General features: G+C 40.2%; 1 protein-coding gene across 2 annotated transcripts in view; it reads left to right on the top strand.

Annotated features, from left to right (window-relative positions):
- Positions 1-944: 944 nt before the first annotated feature.
- Positions 945-17,547, top strand: part of lrrc58b (leucine rich repeat containing 58b) — a 39,545-nt gene continuing 22,942 nt past the window's right edge. For both annotated transcript variants that reach the window (XR_007956157.1, XM_052013486.1), the window contains exon 1: positions 945-1,645. Coding sequence is in view for 1 of the 2 variants with exons in the window: in XM_052013486.1 (XP_051869446.1) it covers positions 1,170-1,645 (476 nt within the window). In the remaining variant the exon portion in view is untranslated. The remainder of the gene's footprint in view (positions 1,646-17,547) is intronic.

Genomic DNA, 17,547 nt, shown 5'->3' with positions numbered 1-17,547 from the left:
CACTCTGAAGTCCCCACAAATGTTCATAAATCAATGAATGCACCATTTTTTGTAGAATTATAGAAAGTTGCAGAAGGTCAGTCCATACATGTTGAAAAAGTCCTATCCCACTTCCCAGCTCTTGCTCCATCACCTTTTAGGTTACAGTACTTCAAGAACTCATCCAACTACATTTCAAACATGATGCTGGTTTACCTCAACCAACTTTTGGGCAGTGAGTTCCAGACTCCCTTCACAATTTCGATTGAAACATTTTTTTCAATTCCCCTCTAATCCTTCCCCATGTTATGCTCTTTTGCTAATTACTGACCCCACTGTTGGGATACCTTTCATCGCACTTGGGTGATTTATCTGCCTTCAAAAGATTCAAAACTGCTCAACCACTCAATGTTTATCTCGTCCAATGTTCCACATTGCTCTTTCTCAAGTCTTATATTTGGATCATCCCCCTTCTTTTGTGGAGTCACTCGCAAAGCATTCATTAATTTCATCTCCTCACAAAAGTTACCTATTTGATCCCCATCAGGCTTTGCTTTGTAATTTTGACCCTTGAACGTGTTTCTATGTTTTATTGTCTCAGAAGCCTGAGATAAACTTGTTTCAAGCCCTGAACAACCACTTATTTTCTCTAAAATGCTATTGACGGGCTTTTGTTGGCAAAGTGTTGGCGCAAAATGAAAGGCTTAATGACAACTATCAAGGTTATATATTTTTTAAGCAAACCACAACACTTACTTGAACTTATGAATTTTTTTTTGTTTTGACTACGAATTTCACTTAATTACCAAACTCAACAACATCCCCCTCCTCCGTGTGCTCTCTGGCCTGATTTACCCGACGTTCGTGCGTCATTACGCAACCCACAATGACAATTACGTAACCCTCGGCACAACGACCTTCACCCGCGTGATCCTTCTTCATTTGATTGACAACCGCTTCCTAAATGAGCCCCGTAAACTGCGCAGTCGTATTTAAGCATATCCGAATTCGAGGTGGATTATTGACAATTACGATTCCGGGGCACCAATTTTCATGGTTTGGCCAGCAAGGACGCTGTTCCATTGAAAGCTGAGGCAGAAGTTTGTGTGTTGTATCTGCTGCCAGACTTCGGTAATCGCTGAAGTACCTTCCCCTGCAAATTAAATTCGGTTTTCCTGTCCAAATTTAAAATGTTTGCTTTGCCAGGATCCGCTATGGATGTTTTGGAAAATATGGAAGGGGACAATGTGCTAAACTTGTCCAGGATGAATCTGGATACGGTGGCTTTGGAAGACATCAGTGAAGAAAAGAAAAGCGAGACTCGTCAGTTACTGTTGACACACAACAGATTTACCGTTTTCCCTGGAAATATCGCGCATTTAAGGAATCTGTTGTTCCTAGACATTAGTTCCAATGGGCTGGCCCACATCTGCGATCAAATCTTGGAACTTACCAAACTTAAGACTTTGATAGCCAAAAACAACAGAATGGATGAGTTCTCGCTGCCCAAAGATTTTGGAAAGATGAGTTTGGAGGTTGTCAATTTCAGCGGCAATCGTTTTGAGGAGGTACCTTCTCAGCTCCTAGAATTGCAAAGACTCAAATCTCTTTCACTTGGGGGAAACAGACTTAAAACGATTCCACCAGAAATAGAGAACTTAACCAGGTAAAACACTAAATGATTGCATTTTTTTTCTTCTGGGTTTAATATTATGAGAAACCGCGTACTTGTCAGCACCTTAAGTGGTATACAACTTGCATTGCGTTTTCAATAAGTTAATTGATAATCGTGCTAGCTGTGTTGAAATTACGAAGCCATCCATCCAATTTTGAAAAGGATACAGTCGACAGTATCAGGATGCATTGTTTGATGTAATATTGGTTGGCCTTTTTTGAATAAGCAAATCCTAAAATGATAGTCTGAGATAATATTCATAAATAGGCAGCATTGTACTAGATCGTATGTTAGTAAGTAACAATTTCAATAATTTGCAGTTCTATAATTTACCCTGTTTGTCCTTTCGTGGCATCATTTTTTTTTCTAATCTTTCAACTATGAGTTTTAGATGGAATTGGCTTGGTGGAAGGCATCAGAGAGTGGTAGTGGAGGGTTGCTTGTCTGATTAGAGGCCTGTGACCAGTGGTGTGCTGCAACTGAGATTAGTGAATCTGCGAATGACACCAAAATTTACAACAGGATCTTAATCAACTGGGAAAGTGATCTCAAGAATAGCAGAAAGAATTTAACTTGGACAAGTGTGAAGTGATGCATTTTTGGAAGTTAAACTAGGTCAAGACTGTGTGGCACAATAAATGATGAGCCCTGGGAAGTGGGTGTGAAGTAGAGAGACCAAGGGGTAAAGGTATATAGTTCCCTGTAAGTGGCGACACAGGCATAGAGGGTGGTGAAGAAGGTGTATGGCATGCTTGCCTTCATTGAATGGGGGATTGAGTCAAATAGTTGGGATGTCATTATACAGCAGAGACTGCACCTGGAATATTGTGTTCACTTCTGGTTACCACACTGTAATTAAGCCAGAGACGGTGCAGAGAAAATTCACAGGGATGTTGCCAGCACTGGAGGGCTTGAGTTATGAGGAGAGACTGAATAGGCTGGGACTGTTTGTCCTGGAATGAAGGAAGCTGAGGGATTTATAAAATCATAAGGGCTGTGGATAAGGTGGATGGTCACAGTCTGTCTCCCAGGATAGGGGAGTCTAAAGCTAGAGGGTGTAGATTTAAAGTGACGGGAAAGATTTAAAGATGGGTATATGGAACAAGCTGCCAATTGTAGTAGTAGGGGCAGGTACAATTACAACACTTAAAAGACATTTAGACGGTTCATGGATAGAAAAGGTTTAAAGAGATATGGCCCAAATGCAGGCAAATGGGACTAGCTCAGGAAGGAACCTTGGTCAGCATGGACGAATTGGGCCATAGGGCCTGTTTCCATGCCGTATGACTCTGACTAATTGCATTGGTTCCTTATGACCTTCATAGCCTGTAGCAGTGCTATAATTGGGGAAATGGATCCCTTCAATTTATTTAATTTAACTATATATGTATTTGTTTCACTGATGTAATCTAGGTCTTGAAACTTATATGGACCTTAGGTGAACTCTGCTTTTATCACAACCCTTGGAACGTATTGCCTGTAGTCAGTAATGATCACGTCATTGCACTCCTGAATAGTTACCTTTGTTCTTTGCTACTTTGTGTTTATATGCTGCCCCTTGGCCACAGGAACCAAAAAAAACCTGTCAGTTTGCACGTGTATGCTGGTGATACTCGGATCTATCTCTCCTTCATCTCTTAATTATAAGAGTGCATATCTGACATCCAATGCTGGATCAGCAGAAATTTCCTCCAAATAGGTATTAAGAAGACCAAAGTCTTTACCTTAAGGCCCTGCCACAAATTTGATACCCAAATGCATGTGACCATATATCCACATGATCTTGCCTTTGCAATCCAAAACTCTGCTGCTACAGGTCTTCAGGTTACGATTGCCTGACCTATGTACAGCCTGTACATCCAATTGAGCATTTGAGAGATTGGTGGGATAGATTTGCTGGCTGCTGTGGGGCTGCAAGCATCTTCTGCTGTGTGGGAGCTTGGTCCGTGGCAGTATCTGAATGGTTGAGCTAAAGGCCGTGGTTTAACTACATGTTGCCCTTGGTTGGCCTATATTTAAATATATTTTTGACTTTCAAATTGTTTGTGTGATGAACAGTGCTCAGGACTGGAACCCTGTTGTAACCTGAGGAGGACCTGTATCCTTATTTGCCTTAAGTTCTGATCCCCTACCCCCACACACCAAGTCGCCCAGATGTTTACTCACTTGGCTGAGCAATGTCATTTTCAAATCTTTTCCTCACCACCCCCCTCCCTATCTTTCTCACTTCTCATCATACAATCCACCAAGTTATCTGTAAATCCCAGTTCTTTGTTCTTGTGTTTCTGATTTTAAGTGCTTTGTCTTCAACAACCATGCTTAAGTTTATTGAGACCCCCAGTTCTGGAATTCACTTCCCTCTGCCTTTCTGCTTTTGTAACCTTCTTTACTAATATTAACATACCATTTAAAACCTACCTCTTTGATCAACCTTTTTGTCATTTGTGCTAATATTTTCCTTTTGAGACTCGATCTCAAACTTTATTTGCTTTTGCTCCAATAAAATGCTATAAGTGGGTTAATTAAGCTATATAAATGCAAATATTCCTGTTGAACAAGCTTTGTGGAACAGTCCATTTCAAGAGTAACTAGTACATTTTTTCAGCGAAGTATGAGTTTAAAGAAAAGTAGTTCATTTATGAAATTGGTCACCCCAGGCAATTTCAGTCTGGTGTTTAAAATGCTCGGGAGGATTGCATTTTTCATGGTTCAATAGAGAACTAGTATTTTTATCTTATTCTGTAAGCCATCTGTAGTACTGCTCTTAAATCTGTTCTCAAAGTTGGTCTCATTCGTAGCATAGCTTCAAATACTTACATCAAATTAAACTATCAGGTAGGAAAAAATGTTCTGTTACAACTGCATGAAAGTTTTGTGATCTAAAGAGAACTTACTCCCCTTATTCCACTGCTTTTATATCAATACCATTAGGCTAGATGTTGTGAACAAAGAAATAGAAACAGGTCTGGGCCGTAATACCACTCAAGCCTGCTTCTCCGTTCATTAAGAGCATGTCTGATCCTGCACCTTAATTCTCTTCTGCTAGCAGATCCCCACGTCCTCCAATGACCTTTGTCCAAAACTCCCAATCGATTGATCTATACTCAATAACTGAGCACCCTCAGCCTTCCAATTTAGGGAATTCTAAAAATTTACAACTATTTGCATAATGGAATTTCTTCTCATCTTAGTCCTAAATTGGTGGCCTCTTTTCCTGAGACCATAGCTTCCAGTTCTACACTCTCCAACTTAGGCTTGTCATTATTTATCGAATGTTATGTTTCAATAAAACTGCTTCTCGTTCTTCTAAGTCCACCAATTACTGGCCAATTTTCTTCAAACTCTTCTTCATTGGTCAACCCTATCATGCTTGGAATCAATTTCCACTGAGGCCAAAGTGTTTGCAACCATCTTCCTGGAGAAAACCAAGTTGAGGATTATCCAAAGATCTGGTTTATTGATCTGGAGATGTGTTTGAATTCCACCAAAATAGCTGGAAAATTTAAATGCAAGTAATTGGATAAATCTGGAATGAAGAGCTAGTATTAGTAAAGGAGAAATTTTTTGATTGTTGTTTAAAAATCCATCTGGTTCCCTAAGGTCCCTCAAGAAAGGAAATTGCCATCCTTAACTGGTCTGGTGTATTGGTGATAAGAGACTCCAGTTGACCACCATTCTGTGCAAGGGCAGTTCAGGATGGACAATTCTGGAGACATCGATGGTCCATGAATTATTTAAGTAAGGATCCAATTCCTGCCAGCTCTTGAGGTTCTTGCCATCAGAAAGCCAGCATTCAGGTAATTAATTAATCACTCCATGTAATATCTAGAGATGATTGAATTAACTGGATACAGCAGAGTCTATGGGCCCCAAAAGCATCCAAGTACCAATGAAGATTGGAGGCACAGGTTCACCTCCAGTCAAACTGCTTCATTGCAGTATAATTGAGATATAAGTACAGTTTAATTCTTCCCATTTTTAAAAAAAAGTAAGGCAAATCCAATCTGGCTAATTGTTCCATCAACTATCAATAAAGTGATGGAAGAAGTCATCAAACTTTTGGTCAAGTTGCATTTAGTTTGGGTTTTGTGGGATCACTCTGGTCCCAACCTCTTAATGGCCTTGGGTCAGACATGGACAAAGAGACATGAGTCCAGAGGTGCAATGAGATGGACTGCCCTTGAGACGGCAGTTAAGCAAGTGTTGCATCGAGGAGCCTTGGTAAAATTGATATCAATGCAAATCAGTGACAAACCCTTACAGTGGCTGGAGTCATATCTAACACAAAGGAAAATGGTTGTAGTTATTACAGATTACAATCCCAGCTGCAGGATTGCTGTGTTGCTGTGGCATTTGCTCAGGGTAGTTGTTTCAACATTGGCCTTCATTCTATTGTAAAGTCAGAAGTGGGGATGTTTGCTGATGATTTCAGTGGTCATTTTCATTTGCAACTCCTCAGACAATGAAGCAGCCTGTATGCGTCAAGAGCTTGACTGTTCAGGCTTGACTAGGTACTATCAAGAAACATTCACATTGTACATATATCAAGTTGTGAATAACTTCAACTAGAGTGAGTTTAACCACCACCCCTTGACATTCAATAGTATTGCCCTCTTTGAGTCCTCCATCATCAACATTCTGACAACAGTTAACCAAAAAGTAAGCATGATATCAAATATATATAGTGGCAATAAGAGTAGAGGCTGGGTATTCTGCATCAAGTAACCTGCTACGCGCCACCCAAATTCTTTCCATCATCTTGACTGGATGCGTGGATCTCCAACAACACTTAAGGAATTCAGTACCATCCGGGATAAGCCAACAGCCTAAACATTCACTGCATTCCCCACCAATACATCCTGGTTACAGTGTGTACCAGTTGCAAGATGCACTGCAACAACTTGGCAAGGCCTCTTCAATAAAACCTATTAATCTTCTGATCTATACCGTCAAGGACAAGTGCGTCAGTCACGTGGTAATTTCACCACCTCCAGATTCCTTTCTAATCTGGTTTGGAAATGCGTTATCTTTACTTGAACGTTGTTAGAACAGAATTCTGTGTCCTTATACAACAGAACTGTGGGAGTATTTTCATCACAAAAGCTGCAGCTGTTCAAGAAGGCGTCTTAACTCAACTTCTAAACGAAGATGGGGCTGGGCTGTAAAAGCTGGTCTTGCCAGTATTCCAACATTCCATGAGTGAAAAGAAAAGAAAGATGTAGCCTATTTGCCTATAATAATTACAAGACACTAAATATGTGAGAGCCGTTCAAAATAAAATTCTATGTAAACCATAGAATCAGAATTGTTTGTGTTTCTTTGTCAAACAGGCCTCCTTAGGGTCAAGATGGCTCCAAGATGACATGCCTGGTTATAGCAGTTCAGAACCATGTCAACCCTCCATGGCAGACTCAGTACTCAGTACGCACATAGGTCTGCAGTACTCGAGGACGCTGCTCCTGATTGACCAGTCAGCATGACACAAGTAGACCCATTACTGGGGCTGGAATCTCAGCTCCAGATAACCAGCAAGCAAGTATCCTAACTTGTTTGGTGATCTTGGCTGGACAAGCAGCAGGAAGCCTACCTGTACTCTCTTCTGGTAAGTTGCATGGTTTTAGTGGTTAGATTCCAGTAATAGCCTTGCACACATCAAGAGGATCCCTAAGCTCTACCAGGCAGCAAATATACTGCCTAGACTTAAGTAAGCATGAGATAACCACAAGATCATGTATTCACTATCACACAGGCAGGAATATTATGAGTGTGTATTTCCTAATATCATGTTTGGGAAAAACTTATGATAGGTTTCTGTGTGTGGCTGGTCAAAATCAAGATCCCTCTTGCCTTGAGAGTGAATAGCAAACCTTATTTTTCTCAAGCTCTCTTCTACAATTTGAGGGATTTAAATATTACCAATTTTACTTTCAGAAACCATCTGAAACTTTTTGGGGAGGGGGAAGAGCCATGCTTTACATTTGCTTCAACAATGTCTTAAGATTTGTTCAATAGTACATATTATTGCATTGCATGTTAATGAATGTCAGAACAGCATGTATTTGTGAAAGACGATAGTTGCAGTCAATTGTAGTTAAAGCTTAAAGTAGATTGAGATTATTGCAGAATGCTGATGTGCATGCATTCTTTCATAGGCATCATTTCAAAACTAATTTATTTATTCTGTTGATAATAGATGAACTCATGAACATTAGGATTGCTTCTGGTTTTTGACCATGTAGTATATGTTGCTGTATCTGAAACTCTTGTAAATTTATCATTTAGCAATATGACGTGCAAAGTGCCTGTTGTGACACCTCACACCTGTTGTAAGAGTTTTTCAACAAGTGTTCAAGCTTAACCAGCTGTTTCTCTTCATCACTACTTCTTTTTAAAGAAGGCATTCTGTTACAGTCTCAAGTTAGAGAAGGGGAATACGTGAAGTAAATACTGAACATGAAAGTATCAAAGTTCGGAAGGAAATGGTAGACACATGCTGAATGTATTTAATACAAATGTGTAAAGCGATGCAAATTGAAAGAAAAAGCATTGAGAAGCAATCTAATTTAAATGATACTTTGGCAATCGTACACAATCAGCAAGCTGGGGTGTATCTTCATGTATCTTTGAAGGTGGCCGAGCAGGTTTTTGAGAAGTGTATGGGATATTGGGCTTTGTAAATAGGGAAACGATCTGCTTTTGCATTTGAACAGGATGACTTGAATAATTTATTATTGAAAAACCAGCAAGTAATAAATGATGACAACATCCAGTAGGCCTGATAATTTGACAGCTTCACCTCATTTGGAAAGTTCAACTTTACTAGCCGAGTAAGTAAAACTTTCAGATGTAATATCTGGTACAGCAAGCAAATTTCTTAATCTAAAGGGAAGGATCTGCCACTGCCTGGTGAGCTGCCTAACCTCGCCAGCTGCTTTCCCTTGGAGTACACTCCTTCTTGCAGTATGACCCCCGGGGTCAGAATTCCACGGTGTGGCCAAGATTCCAACTGATCAGAGAGGCCCAGCGCAATGCTGGCTCTCTCTGAGTGTCAGTGGCAGGCCCTTCTCTCAACTTTACTGGCTGTCAAAGCTGTTGATTAACTTAACCATCACAAACCTCCAATTGTACTCGGGCACAATGGAAAAACAAAATTACTGTTAAAGCAATTAAAAATTATTTTTAAAAAATGAAATCAGTAAAATATCACTTGCACATAGTTATAAACATAAACTGTTCAAATCAACTGAGTGAAATCAAACAGAAAGGAAATTAACTTCAGCTTCCTATTGTCTCCATAGCTGCTTTTTTCCTATTCCTTTCAATTGGTCTGATGGAAATGCCACATTATATTGCAGCAGGTTGAGCTACTACCCAGCAAAAGTACTGAAAAGTTTGCAGTGTCTGCACTGCCCAGTTAGGCCCCATAAGAAGTTCTAAATAGGCTGAGCAGAAGGCTACATTTAACCTGCTCTTAGGAGTGCCAAGTTTTCACTCAGATAATTGGGTGAAAGCCAGAAGTCTCATGCAATGGAGAGTATATTGCATCATCCTTGTAGTTGCTTATTCACTTGGAGATGGCTGTGAATTTCTGCAAGTCTATGTTCACAAGTGTTATTATTAGATTTATTCTTCAGTTAGGATCAAAGTAAATATGTAGAAATAGAGAAATTGCTGTTTAGAAATTCTAGCACTCTTTAGAAAGTGCACTGGAAGGCTGGAAGAGCGGCGTGCCAATGACTCTTTTGATCACAGGACTGAGTGTAGAAACTAGTAGCTACCAAGGCACTGTGAAATGCACTCTGATGCACTGCTAGGAGCTGGATGATCTGTGCTATAGGGTCAATTGTGGCTGTTCTTTCGTGAAGTGGTGGGTGGGTGTGGGGCATTGGAGCGCCACAGTTTTAATTGGGAGGTGGAAATGAATTGGGAATGGTAATTTGGATGTTTGAGGAATGGAGGGAGGGGGAGCCCACTAGATGTGAGCAGTGATTGGTTCATTGGAGTGCCACCATGTTGATTGGCAGGAGTGGTAGATGAATCAAGATTCAGTGTTTGAGGATTGGAAGTGGAGTTGGGGCCATCAGTTGAGTGGGCAATGTGAGTGAATTGAAACCAGTAGTTGGATTTTGGGACTACCAAATTCATGGAGGTGTGATGCAGAATTAGGACCAGCAGCCTCGGTGGTTGTACTTGCAGGACCAGGGAACAATAGATCAGAGATTGGTACTCTGGTACAGGAAGATGCAGATTGAATGGTGCAGTTCATTGCAGGTACCTGATGGATGCATTGTAGTCCAGCACTGCACTGGTAACAATGTTGTGCTGGCAGTGTCCAACGATGGTCATTCTTGGGACAATGTGGTCAAATTCCCTGGCAGTGCTCCAAAATTATTTCAGGAGCATATGGCTAACATCCACCAGGAAGTGCGCAGTTATCATCATAACACAAAATAACTTGGAAATGGTCATTGTTGTACTTCACTCGGGAGGAAACTGCATAGTGCTAAGTAAATATCATGCAGTCGAATTTCTAGACATGTCTTCTTGTAAAAAGCACCTTGCAAAAGCTTGATGTGTATATTACCATGTAATTACACTATGCCTCTGTCGTCATCATCATCATCATACAAGGATAGGGTAACTCTTAACTAAAAAAACTCAAGTGGTCCAGCCAGAAAAATACTATAGTCAGATGCTGGATATCCTGCAATGACTGATTTACTTCCAAACAGTACAAAGCCTTTTCACCATCTACAACGCATAAACCAGGATTGTGTGGAATACCCTCCATTTACCTGAATGAGTGTAACTTCAAGCTTTGATAATATATGCAGTTACTCAGCTAAGCAACTCTCAAATCGCCTTCCAAATGTGTGACCAGTTCCCCTCTAAGTTCCATGTGAAACTGCTGTTCCTTCATCATTACTGGTCTAAATCCTGGAAAATTCAGAATTATAGGAGTAATATTACCAGGAGGACTGCAGCCTTATCAAGTAGATGCCTCACCGATAATTTCTTGGGCAATTTGGAATCAGCAAATGACCACATAATGACCACATCCTGATGAATGAATGAATAACATATACACAAATCATTTGAGTGCTTTCAATTTATTGTTCTACTGAGATTGTCCTTGTAGATTCTACATATTATTAATTTTCTTTTCACTATTAAAAGCTTCACCTGCATCAATACAAATTTTATTGTCTTTAATGTTGATGTTGTCTTGCATATGGCATTATCTCCATGATCTTTGTTCTGAATTCTTCACTCAGCTCTATATCTGTGTACCTCAGTTCATTTTAATGATCTGGTTGTCTTTTAGTAACTGACATTGTTGTGACTCCTGACCACTGCTCTAAATCCTTTTCCTTGTAAGCGACTTCGAACTTTGCTCTATATTTTCACTTCAGTAGGTGACCAGGAGCCAATGAAATAGGTGCATTCTTTACTGAATATAAATTGAGGTTTGAAATATTTTATAAAATAATACAAATCAATTGAAATTATAGTGATGTAAGTAACTTTAAAAGTTCAGTTTTTAAAAAAAAATGCTCCCCAACTCCTGTCTACTTGTTTCCATTTGTCAATTGTTTCTTTTTTCATGGATGCTGTCTGACCTTCCTCTGATGGTTTCCAGTATTTTCTGTTTTAATTAATATTTGATACAAAGTCACATAAAGATTTTGGGACAGACAAACAAAAGCTTAGTAACAACCCAATCATTCCCTCTTAATCCTGATTTTTTTTTAACCTCCAGCAAACAAAGCAACAGAAGTCTGCACAATCCCATTCTATCCCAGCTCCATCCAGTTAGTGTTAAACTTTGGACTTGCAAGTGTCAGCTGTTTTAGTCAGCTGGCCTGCCTCAGTAAAACAAGCCAGCAAATGCCTTTTAGTGCAGGTTGACAGCATTATATTCCCATGTGTTGAAAACTGCTTTTAAAAAAAACAGAACCATAGAACAATACAGGCCCTTTGGCCCACCATGTTATGCCAACCTTTAAACCACGCCTAAGACTATCAAACCCCTGCCTCCCACATATCCCCCTATTTTAAATTCCTCTGTATGCTTATCTAACAATCTCTTGAACTTGACCAACGTATCTGTCTCCACCACTACCCCAGGCAGCACATTCCATGCACCAACGACTCTGGGCAAAAAAAAAACCTCCCTCTGATATCTGCCTTGAACTTTCCACCCATTACTTTAAAGCCATGCCCTCTTGTATTTAGCATTGGTGCCCTGGGAAAGAGGCGCCGGCTGTCTATGCTATCTATTCCTCTTAATATTTTGTATACCTCTATCATGTCTCCCCTCATCCTCCTTCTTCTCTCCAATGAGTAAAACCCTAGCTCCTTTATTCCCTCCTCATAATCCATACACTCCAATCCAGGCAGCATCCTGGTACATCTTCTCTGCACCCTTTCCAATGCTTCCACATGCTTCCTATAATGAGGTGACCAGAACCAGACACAGTACTCCAAGTGTGGTCTAACCAGAGTTTTGTAGAGCTGCATCATTACCTCACGGCTCTTAAACTCGATCCCACGACTTATGAAAGCTAACCTCCCATAAGCTTTCTTAACTACCCTATCCACCTGTGAGGCGACTTTCAGTGATCTGTGGGTATGAACCCCCAGATCCCTCTGCTCCTCCACACTACCCAGAATCCTGCCATTAACCTTGTACTCTGCCTTGGAGTTTGTCCTTCCAAAGTGTACCACCTCACACTTCTCCAGATTGAACTCCATCTGCCACTTGTCAGCCCAGCTCTGCATCCTATCAATATCCCTCTGCAAGCTTCGACAGTCCTCCACAGTATCCACAACACCACCGATCTTTGTGTCATCTGCAAACTTGCTAACCCACCCTTCTACCCCCTCACCCAAGTCATTAATAAAAATCATGAAAAGTAGAGGTCCCAGAACCGATCCTTGTGGGAAACCACTAGTCACAGCCCTCCAATCCGAATGCAGTCCCTCCACCATAACCCTCTGCTTTCTACAAGCAAGCCAATTCTGAATCCACACGGCCAAGCTTCCCTGGATCCCATGCCCTCTGACCTTCTGAAGAAGCCTACCATGTGGAACCTTGTCAAAGGCTTTGCTAAAATCCATGTAGACCACATCTACCACACTACCCTCATCAATCTTCCTGGTCACCTCCTCAAAGAACCCTATCAGGCGTGAGACATGATCTTCCCTTCACAAAGCCATATCCCTAATCAGTCCATGATTCTCTAAATGCTCATAATCATATTAAATCACTTTAATACATTTTGAGATGTGACTGTCAGTTACAAGACCAGCATTTGTCGCCCATCTCTAATTGGCCTTAAGAAGGTTTTGTGAGCCACCTTCTTGAACCACTAATATATCTCTAATGACAGAGCATTACAGGCACCCAGTTTGTGACTGTTTGTTCTCATGGAATTTATATGGAGATAAAAGGTAAATAAACAAATACAAAATTATTTCTTTTCAACTCATTTCTTCATGCATGCACAGCTGACATAGCTTTGTGTTACAGAAAATCGCGATGCAGACCATTTTCTAAGAACACAACCCCCTTCCCATAACACAGGGTTGCGTGTTATTTGTCGGCTGCTGATGCACAATATCTGAACCATATTTGGCAAATAAAGGAACTAAATTTAAACTAGATGAGTTCACATGGAAGAAAGCTATAGAAAGATCGGTTGAATGAGCTAGGGCTTTTCTCTTTGGAGAGAAGGAGGATGAGAGGTGACTTGATAGAGGTGTACAAGATGATTAGAAGCACAGATCGAGTGGACAGTCAGACACTTTTTCCCAGGGTGACAATGGCTAACACGGGGGGCATAATTTTAAGGTGATTTGAGGAAGATATAAGGGGGATGTCAGGGGTAAGTTTTTTACACAGAGAGTGGTGGGTACATGGAACGCACTGCCAGCAGAGGTTGTGGGGGCAGGTACATTAGGGACATTTAAGAGAGACTCAGGTAGACACATGAATGACAGAGAAATGGAGGGTTATGTGGGAGGGAAGGGTTAGATAGATCTTGAAGCAGGATAAAATATTGGCACAATGTTGTGAGCCGAAGGACCTTTACTGTGCTGTAATGTTCTATGTAAAGATGTATAGATAGATTGGATGTAGTTTTAATGGGAGCTTGTAGGCAACATGAACATAGGCATGGCCAATTGGTTCGAATGGCCCATTTTTGTTTGGTTGTAAAATTCAATATAATTCTACGCAATTAGATTGATTTCTGTTGAGAGCTTTTTATTGCTGAATTAGCATCAAGGAAGTAGTTTCTGCTTCATCAATAAATAGTTCACTGTAAGGACAATGATGGTGCATAGAATATGGACAGGTTTATTTAGCTGAACTGTATTAACTTTTGTTTAAAAATGGAAACTAACAAAATATATTATCCCATGCCAAGTGAGCAGTTTATTCATTTTTGGGATATGGCTGTTGGTCACAAGACCAGCATTCATTGCCTGTCTCTAATTGACCTTGAGAAGGTTTGGTGAGCCACCTTCTTGAACCACTAGAGATCTTTGGCATTCTCTGATTTGTGGCCCATAAATGAATATCAGTTCCCTGCAGTTTCCTTCTTGTAGATTACCTGTATGCTTTTCTTTAACAAAAAAGCCAGGGTCTTTGCTTTTCTCCAGCTGCCTACAGTGTCATTTTTCTTGTTAAATTGATGATTCGCCTGTTTTGTCCCACCCTGTCCCTTCTAAGAGCAAAATCATCTGTCTGTCTAATTTGATAACGACCCCTCCTAAATTCCCAGGAACAGGTGATTAAGCCCTTCTATCATTTGTGGTCATTATTAAATATTACCAACTCTTGTTCAGTTTTATTTGCCCACTTTTATTCCTAATTTCTTGATTATCCTGCTAAACAAAAGAGCATTAACCTCTTGTCTTAAAATGTATTTAAATCAGCATCCATCGCATACTTACAAATATTTTGTGAAGATGTTTTTGCTGATTTCACCCCTGTATAATGAAAACAGCACTTTCTCACTTGAATTTTAGTTCCTTTAATGCAAAGGCCATTGATTAGAAGTACACTAATGTGTTGTCTTTTTGTATTAAGTATTCTTGAAATCCTATTATGTTTGACTAATTTGAACGACTTTGAAGAAAAGTCAGAGAGAGTGGATGACAGTAATGGAGTTGATACTGTGTGTGGACTTAGAACAGGTGTTTGACAAAAGAACTCTGTGATCGGATTGTTCACCGAATTGAATCCATGCCATTTCTGCTGACCTCAGTGAAACTGAATAACCAGCTGGTACTCTCAAACATGCTTATGTGGGATCAGTGATGATTTTCTCTTCCCCATGAATCTTACTATTGAGTAGCACTTGTAAATTAGTTTTCCTTTACAATCCTAAAACTTGCAAAGGACTTGTAACTTTTGCTTCCTCCCTTTTAACTGGCTTTAAAGGTTTAGGATCAATTCAGAATCAATTTCATCCTTAAATAAGGCAGCAAATTATTTTTTCAGTAAAAATATGAAAGATGTAACTGAGCCCAGGATCTCCCATTGTAGAAGTGGTACAGACTTTTATGGTATCATTCCAGAAATTGTTTGTGTAAAATGTCTGCTTTCAGGTTACTTAAGCAATGGGTTTAAATTGTGGAACCTGAGACATCCCAAATAAACAGTGCTTCTTGCTCAGAAACATTCCAAATTTAATTCCTGATTTGTTGATCTCAACAGGTCTTGGGATGCCAAGTCTAAAAGGTAGAAAATAATCAGCCCCAGTTTGCACTCCTAATCACTATTCCTATGTGAGTTATTAATGTATTTTCAGTTAAAGCTGGCCTTAATTGTGCAATATATTAATCTGTTACTTGCTATCTAGCCTGACAGGAGTGGCATTTCTGATGGCTACTGCTGTCCATAGTCATATCCCAACATTTTGTCCTGCATTTACTTGAGAACTATGGGAGGGGAGGGGTGAATGTAGAATACGATAAGCACTGACTGAGGAAAACTGAAAGCCACCTTCATGGAGTGGGTCTTACCATCAAGAATAAACTAGTGCGGTATCTCGGAGACTTCACATGTGAGATATGTGAATATCTCATGACCCACTGACTCACTGTAATGTGGAACAAGCATGAAACAGTCATCAGTGAATGCGCCTCAGTGTACATTCCCCATCTCAGATGAGGCCAAGGAAGGCATACTTCAACCATTTTATTTTAAATTCCTGTCCCTTTCTCAGCGAGAGAGAGACAAAACTGATCATCCTGAGTGATTTTGATGCCAGAGTTGGAAAGGCCACATGTCTTTGGAAAAGCTTAATTAACAAGGAGGGAGTTGGGAAAGCTAACTTCAATGGAGTTCTTCTTACACAGTGGTCTTATCATAACCAACATTTGTTAGAGAGATGAGTACAAACCACCCGCTCTCTTTTCTCATCAAGCAACTTCTGCCGCGTCTGTGGCAGTGTCTGTAGTTCCGTGTTACCCACAGAACAAGAGGCAGATGCAAATTATGCTTGCCGAAAGGGACTGCCTAAGAAGGTGTCATCACCTCCTGCCAAAACTGAAAATAAGCTGTTTCTGGGGGGAAAAAAAATGCACAGCATTTGGGAGTATGTACTATTAAATAGAATTTGCTTCAAATGGTAATGTAAATTTTATTACTTGCTGCTTGATATTATCACTCTCCACAGGCAATAATATTGGAGTTGAATGAAGCATTACAACTTCAAAATTATTACAAGGCAGTTTATTCATTGAAGGGTGAAACACAAATGTAAGTCTTAAGATATTTCTGAAAGTAAATTTTGACATTTATCAACATCGAGGTATAGATGAAAGAAACGGCAGGTTCAGCCTGGGGATAATCAATATTAGCGCTCTTTCATCAGCTCAGCCTGGTAGGCTTTGCCTTGCGAATCCTTTCATTTTGGTGCTCTTTAAGATGTATCAATGATCATGCACAAATGCATGAGAGATCCCATTGATCAGCCAGTTCCCTTTTCTCATTTTTTTTTTGCTGCATACTGGGAAATAGTTCCTGATTTTGAACTTTATGACAAGAATTTTAATGGGCTAACTAGTTATTGGATATCTAAAAAATGAAATATATATGTAGCTATTCCTCTAATCCTCACAGGTAAGCTAAGTAATTGTTTTCTGGAAAAAAATTAAGAATACAATGAGCCCCCAGGTTAGGACAGGGTACCTTTCGTGAGAACTGTTTGTAAGTTGGAAAGGAACAGCAGTGTGTGGGAGAGGATTGTAGAAACAGCTGTGACAGGAAAATGGCCATCAGCCAGCATCACCGAGTGAACAAGTGAGTCTGGTCACTGTTCCCAGACTCTGCAGAGCCTGACCCAGCCCCCCACTGTTGCAGCCCCGGGTAAGGGGAGGGGGATGTTGGGGAGAGAGAAGACATGCAGAAATGTCCCATTTCCACTCCGCAGAAGATGCCTCCAGCAGCTGGCACATCCATGCTCCCCATCCATCCTGCCAGTCTCCCAAGTGCTTGTTAGTATTTATGGGCTGTCCATAAGTTAGGCATTTGTAACCTGGGGAGGACCTGTACTCAGCTACCACCTCCCCCACACACAGTTAAACACCCTTGCACTGTTTATCTCACAAACTTCATGATTTAACAAATATTTGTTCATACTTGAATCAAGGTCAGAGCTTTTCTCTCTTAGGATACAATAACCAGTTTGTGTACATACAAAGGACAGTTCGTCAGAGTAAATAATGAAAACAACTTACTTTAATGAAAAGTTCATAGTAATAAAAGTTCATAGTATATGCACAATAGAAGAAATGAAGGGAAGGTTCCTACATGAAGTGTAACTAAAGGCTGAAGAATGTGCACTTCCATATTGTCTTTTACAACCTTAGAATTTTCC

Source organism: Pristis pectinata, chromosome 4 (assembly GCF_009764475.1).
Source record: "Pristis pectinata isolate sPriPec2 chromosome 4, sPriPec2.1.pri, whole genome shotgun sequence".
NCBI classification, from domain to species: Eukaryota; Metazoa; Chordata; class Chondrichthyes; order Rhinopristiformes; family Pristidae; genus Pristis; species Pristis pectinata.
The sequence above is the reverse complement of the archived record's forward strand: the minus strand, read 5'-3'. Positions and strand labels throughout refer to the sequence as shown.